The following is a 6,705-nucleotide window of genomic DNA, read 5'->3' on the forward strand; positions in this document are numbered from 1 at the left end:
CACAACAAATTCCCCAAACATCTTTACAAAAAAAAGATTAAAATTCTCATGTCAGAATACGATGTTATAGATATCTGGAGGAGTTTATATCCAACTAGCCGTGATTATACTCATTTCTCTCATGCACATACGGTATACTCTAGAAAAGATTTTCTTTACTTTTAAAAGAGATTGCCATAAGATATGTAACTGTGAGATAGGCAACATTAACCTCTCTGATCATGCCCCCTTATTATTAACTTTAAAATTAGATGAGGACCCTAAAAATACACAATGGAGATTAAATACGAGTGTACTGAATGACCTCCAATTTACAGAACTAATCAAATCTGACATAAACACGTTTTTAAAAGAAAACAATAACGGAGAGGTTAGTCCAGAAATAGTTTGGGATGCACTAACAGTTATGAGGGGTAAAATTATATCTTTTTGTGTCCAAAAAAGAGAGCAAACCAATTAAAACTATCAGAATTAAACAATGAAATAAAAGAGGTTGAGACAAAACATAAGAGAATTAAAACCAGAACATAGTATAAAGCTTAAAATATTAAGAAATAAACTTAATGCAATGTATCTACAAGAAATATGGAAAAAGATTATCTATACTGAACAAAGATATTATGAATCAGGTGCCAAATTTGCTAAACTCTTGGGGAGAAAATTACAAAAACAACAAGCAGATAACACGATATACAAAATAAGGGACCCAAATTCTGAGAGGTGTGTGTATAAACAAAATGAAATCCAACAAGTTTTCCAAACTTACTATATACAATTATACACACAACCAAGCTTAAAAGATGGGCAGCAAATTAAACAATTCCTTGAACAACTTAACCTACCTGTTCTGTCGGATGATCAAAATCAAAGGTTAATGTTGTTTTCTGCAAATTCAGTTGAATATCTGAGTCCAAAACAAAACAATTTTATCGTGTTAACGAATATATGAACAAAAACATTGGTTTCGCATTTGTTTTGTGCTCAAATACAGACAGAAAAAGATTAAATATGTAGAGCAATATTTTTCACCAGATGTAATAAATCATAAAATGTATTCAGTCTGAATATTTCAGCCCAGGTTTGATGTTTTGAGTTAGAGGTTTTTTAAAAAGATTCGCCGGATCATTATGAATCAAACTTAATTCAACAAACAAGATGATGTCAGTGATGCTGCATATTTCGATGTTGATCCGATACAAAGTAAATACTGGGGCGGTATCACCGATTCCGATGCTGATAGTTTTAAAGATTCATGTGTTTTCAAACACCGTGATATTAATATGAGTTACAGCAACATTTAGTTTCCCTTTGGGAAAAAGTAAAGTATTTTTGAATTTGAATTTCACTACAATACAGCTGTTTAATGTTGTTTTCTGCAAATTCATGGTTGAATGTCTGAGTCCAAAACAAAACAATTTTATCATGTTATCAAATTATATGAACAAAAACAACTGTTTGTTCATATATTTAAACAAAAACACCTTTCCATAAGGTGGTTTTGTGCCGTTACCTAGCAACCACAGCAAAGCCCACCCCGTTACCTAGCAACCTAAACTGAGTTCTAGAGCAGCTGGTCAGCTGACCAGACTAATATCTCATTATATAAGAATGATTTTGTGCACAAACATGTAATGAACAATGGGATGTTCATTACATGTTTATAGTTCATAAACATGTAATCAGACCTAATCTGTTCAAGGAAGAACAGTAGGTAACCTTTAATTATGCTGAATTTTTATGTATTCAGCATAATTAATCCACACTTTCAGGAGAGATTTCTTTCATTCTAAGATATGTCAAAGTTGTAAAAATAAGGGAAAGATTTTCACCAAAGTCAAACTTTGCATATGAAAATATCGTAAGCATCATTTGTACATTCCTCCCTGAAGGTCAGAGTCGCTGCTGTTTCCGCTGTTTTTGCATTTGATACAAAACTACTGTAGTTTTTTTCTGGAACATGTTTTCCAGAACTGAGAAGTAAAAGTCTGACTGAACTTTGGTCAATAAAATCCAGACATAAACCAAATGTTTCAGCATCTACAGCACTAATATCACTGGTGTCGACTAGAAATGGGTTGTTTTCCAGTAACAAACTATAGCAAAATTTTCCTGTAAGGTAATTTTGCATAAACAAATGATTATAAAAACACAAATAGATATGGTTTTCCTGTGCACTGATCTTCCATTCTATTAGTCCTGTGTATATTTATATGTATTTGTTAACTCTGAACAGGTGGGTTTTAAGTCGAGATTTAAAGGCACTCAGTGATTCAGCTGTTTTACAGTTTTCTGGAAGTTTGTTCCAAATTTGTGGTGCATAGAAGCTGAATACTGCTTCTACTCGTTTGGTTCTGGTTTAGTTCAAAGCTTTACAGGATAAAAACATCACATAGTCACCGATTATTGAACAAACAATAAACATTACATCTGGTCAGATGCCATCATCGACATCATCAATTCATATCAAAGATGGCGACAAACGTTTCACTTACTACAAGTCAAAGTTAACTCTAAATAATTCAGTGCTTCAACTCTTCTGCAGTTTTCTGGAAGTTTGTAGTGCAAACTTGTGAAGACACTAATAAATGTAACTAAAGTTAAATACATGGATTAGTTTCTCTAGATCTTACTGCAACATTTAATCCTGGAAATGTTCTTCAGGTGATAGAAGTCTGACTTTCTAACTGACTTTATGTGTCTCTGGAGGTTCAGATTTTCTATCTGTAATTATTGAAGTTTTGTGCAATGACCTGTCCAAGTTGAAGCGGGAAAGGGGAACACTTGTTGTCTATAACTTACTAAGTAAAACTTTGCATATGTAAATTTCATTGCCTAGTGTGGATTACTTCAGCCTCATCTTCCTTTTTATCCACAAAACCGAGACCTCAGGTCTACAACACCAAGCAGCTGCACTCCGACTAGTAAGTATAATTCATGATATGTTGCAGACTATCAGCTAAGCCGTATTTTAGATGGTTACAATAAGTTTTGATACATAAACCAGACACTAATTTTGGAGAAATAATTTAGGCTTAGCTTGATTTTATGGACATTTTTCCATCGAGTTGTGAATTTTATAAAACCTTCATGTTTTTGATCTTTTAATGTTTTGCTACTTTTTTCTTCTCTGAGTTACTGAAGCTTTGAAATTCTTGTGTCCACTTTCTGCAGAAAAAACAACAATGAACCAACAAATGACTGCAGTTCTCCTGCTCTTTGGTAAGAACCCCAACCTGAAAGGCTTCAAACACTAAACAGAGATTTGCTTCCAAGGTTTAAAGTTTGGTTGTTGATTGATACACGGACAGATGCGATTCCCCGAGTTAACCCAGTGCGGCCATCTACCACCATTAGTTTGCTGTGTTTTATAATAATAAAACGTGTTTGTTATTATTAACGCTTTGGTGCAAAAAACTGATTGAAAATCGATTTATTTACTGCATGTTTATGTCTGTTCAGGCTCAGGTGGAACGGCACTGAAAGCAGCCCTTTAAACCATTCAGACACGAACACAATAGAGACACAATCAGATGACTTATGACCCGCGATATTAACTCAATAGTCCATGGAAAAACCTTATAAGCTTGTATTAAAGCAGAAAGTACGGCGGCCACCGTGATAAAGACTTACAGTATCAATTATGCCGCATGAACTGATCAGTAGATTATTGCGAGGGAACGCAAAACGTTTTGCGAGGGAACGCAAAAGAAAAAAAATTCCCCATGTGCCCTGGAGGGCTCCGTATGAACGTGACACAAAAAAGGTAGGACTAAATTTATGTTTTTAGCTTCGTGAAATTAGCTGGGTTTTTTCCTCTCTCTTTGGCTACTGGTTCAGTGAGTTTTGCACATAGCATGGTGATTCTGGTATTGTTGGAAACAGAGTCTGGGTTTTAATCTGTTAAGTAGTTTGTGTGGGCAGGACCATGTTGCGCTGGGGTTGCTACGTGTTTACCAGGTGTGGGTCGTTAACATCTAATTAACGCCTAATTTTCTTTCTTTCTTTCTTTTTTTCTGTACTACTTTTTTTAATGCTTAGTGTTTGAGCTGGGAGTTGCTTATTGTATAGCATGTGCTTAGATTGACCTTGTTAGCAGAAGTGCTGCATGACCCAATATTGGGTCCTTTTTGGAGCGTAGTGTTAATTGTGCTAAACAGCTGCATCAGCCTTAACTGATGTCAGATTATAGTCCATGATCTATACAGCGAGTAATAAAAAGTCACATTTACCGTCATAAATAAGTGTAAATATCGCAAATATTTGCAAATTAACGCCACAAACACTTTGATTTTTATTGCAAAAATCACAAAAAGAATCACAAAGTCCTGGAGGGACTGAAAAGATGTTTAGTAATATTATTTAATTTTAAGAATTCATTTATATTTTAACAGTTTGTAAACAGGTTTTATCAATACATACCAGCCCTTTAAGAGGATTCATGATCTTGATTTGGCCCAAAACGAAAATGAGTTTGATATCACAGTCGAAAAGATGCACAATGTAATTCTTCAGTTACGGTTTAAAAGGCCGGTTAGAGAAAAGTAGTGAAAAAAGATAAAGAGAAACAACAATGGAGACAATCGATCAATACCTCAAATATTCAACTTTTGTTAGTGTTGTTGCTACTGTGTGCTGTGGGAACATTCTCCTGCTATTGTCGTCCGTTTCTCCCGTCATATTGAACTTAATCAAAAATCACAAAAAGTAAAAAATTTAAGGAATTATCTACTTGAACAAGCTCTGATATCTTGCTGAAAAGTTACTAGACTGTCTTATTTAAAGTGTACCAAGTTATTTGCATTAGAAACCAAAAATATTTGGTTAGATTTTGTGTTTTTGCAGTGTTTGTCCCACTATGTTCAGCATGAATACATCCCTATAGAACGACAGCCTTCATGTAAATCCTATTTTGTAAATATTCAGGACTTTGCCTCAGTTCCTGCTCCCAGTTCCCACCACGCTGGTACTTCTACGTCAACCAGCCGCTGACCTGGACTCAGGCTCAGCAGTACTGCAGGGAGCATTACACCNACTGCATGTTTATGTCTGTTAAGGCTCAGATGGAACGGCACAGAAAGCAGCCCTTTAAACCATTCAGACACGAACACAACAGAGACACAATCAGATGACTGATTACCCCGCGATAATAACTCAATAGTCCATGGAAAAACCTTATAACCTTGTATTAAAGCAGAAAGTACGGCGGCCACCGTGAAAAAGGCTTACAGTATCAATTATGCCGCATGACCTGATCAGTAGATTATTGCAAGGGAACGTAAAACCTTTTGCGAGGGAACGTAAAACCTTTTGCGAGGGAACGCAAAAGAAAAAAAAATTCCCCATGTCCCCTGGGGGGCTCCGTATGATATTCGTGCTTGATAAGAACCAGACGTTGTGTAATGCTCAGACACTTTTATTAAAGCCTCTTTCCAAAGGTCTGCTCACCCAGTTTGTTCACAGGTGTGTCGCCTAAGACTCTCTACTTCTATTGTTCTGTTCTTTACATTTATACATTCACATGAACTCATGCTCGCCACCTGGTGGACATAAACATAATTCATTCAATCATGACACGTGACACAAAAAAGTTAGGACTAAATTTATGTTTTTAGCGTCGTGAAATTAGCTGTTTTTTTTCCTCTCTCTTTGGCTACTGGTTCAGTGAGTTTTGCACATAGCATGGTGATTCTGGTATTGTTGGAAACAGAGTCTGGGTTTTAATCTGTTAAGTAGTTTGTGTGGGCAGGACCATGATGTGCTGGCGTTGCTGCGTGTTTACCAGGTGTGGGTCGTTAGCATCTAATTAATGCCTAATTATGTTTCTTTCTTTCTTTCTTTTCTGTACTACTTTCTTTCTTTTTTTAATGCTTAGTGTTTGAGCTGGGAGTTGCTTATTGTATAGCATGTGCTTAGATTGACCTTGTTAGCAGAAGTGCTACATGACCCAATATTGGGTCCTTTTTGGAGCGTAGTGTTAATTGTGCTAAACAGCTGCATCAGCCTTAATTGATGTCAGATTATAGTCCATGATATACAGCGAGTAATAAAAAGTCACATTTACCGTCATAAATAAGTGTAAATATCGCAAATATTTGCAAATTAGCGCCACAAACACTTTAATTTTTATTGCAAAAATCACAAAAAGAATCACAAAGTCCTGGAGGGACTGAAAAGATGTTCAATAATATTATTTAATTTTAAGAATTCATTTATATTTTAACAGTTTGTAAACAGGTTTTATCAATACCTACCAGCCCTTTAAGAGGATTCATGATCTTGATTTGGCCCAAAACGAAAATGAGTTTGACATCCTGATCTAAACAGTCGAAAACATGCACAATGTAATTCTTCAGTTACGGTTTAAAAGGCCTGTTAGAGAAAAGTAGTGAAAAAAGATAAAGAGAAACAACAATTGCCTGTTAGAGAAAAGTAGTGAAAAAAGATAAAGAGAAACAACAATTGCCTGTTAGAGAAAAGTAGTGAAAAAAGATAAAGAGAAACAACAATGGAGACAATCGATCAATACCTCGAATATTCAACTTTTGTTACTGTTGTTGCTACTGTGTGCTGTGGGAACATTCTCCTGCTGTTGTCGTCCTTTTCTCCCGCCATATTGAACTTAATTAATCAAAAATCACAAAAAGTAAAAAATTTAAGGAATTATCTACTTGAACAGGCTCCGAAATCTTGCTGAAAAGTTACTAG

At 35.4% G+C, this 6,705-nt stretch overlaps 2 protein-coding genes across 2 annotated transcripts in view; both read left to right on the plus strand.

Moving 5' to 3' along the window:
• The window catches only part of LOC107833113 (macrophage mannose receptor 1-like), a 43,457-nt gene extending 40,536 nt beyond the window's left edge, over window positions 1-2,921 (plus strand). The window contains exon 7 of the mRNA XM_016661499.1: window positions 2,837-2,921. The gene's annotated coding sequence lies outside the window, so the exon portion shown is untranslated. The remainder of the gene's footprint in view (window positions 1-2,836) is intronic.
• Window positions 2,841-6,705, plus strand: part of LOC103152851 (C-type lectin BpLec-like) — a 7,822-nt gene continuing 3,957 nt past the window's right edge. The window contains exons 1-3 of the mRNA XM_016661501.1: window positions 2,841-2,921; window positions 3,172-3,219; window positions 4,924-4,963. Coding sequence (XP_016516987.1) covers window positions 3,183-3,219; window positions 4,924-4,963 — 77 coding nt within the window. The 5' untranslated portion in view covers window positions 2,841-2,921; window positions 3,172-3,182. The remainder of the gene's footprint in view (window positions 2,922-3,171; window positions 3,220-4,923; window positions 4,964-6,705) is intronic.

The sequence above is a fragment of the Poecilia formosa genome, unplaced genomic scaffold (assembly GCF_000485575.1).
Source record: "Poecilia formosa unplaced genomic scaffold, Poecilia_formosa-5.1.2 Scaffold331, whole genome shotgun sequence".
NCBI classification, from domain to species: Eukaryota; Metazoa; Chordata; class Actinopteri; order Cyprinodontiformes; family Poeciliidae; genus Poecilia; species Poecilia formosa.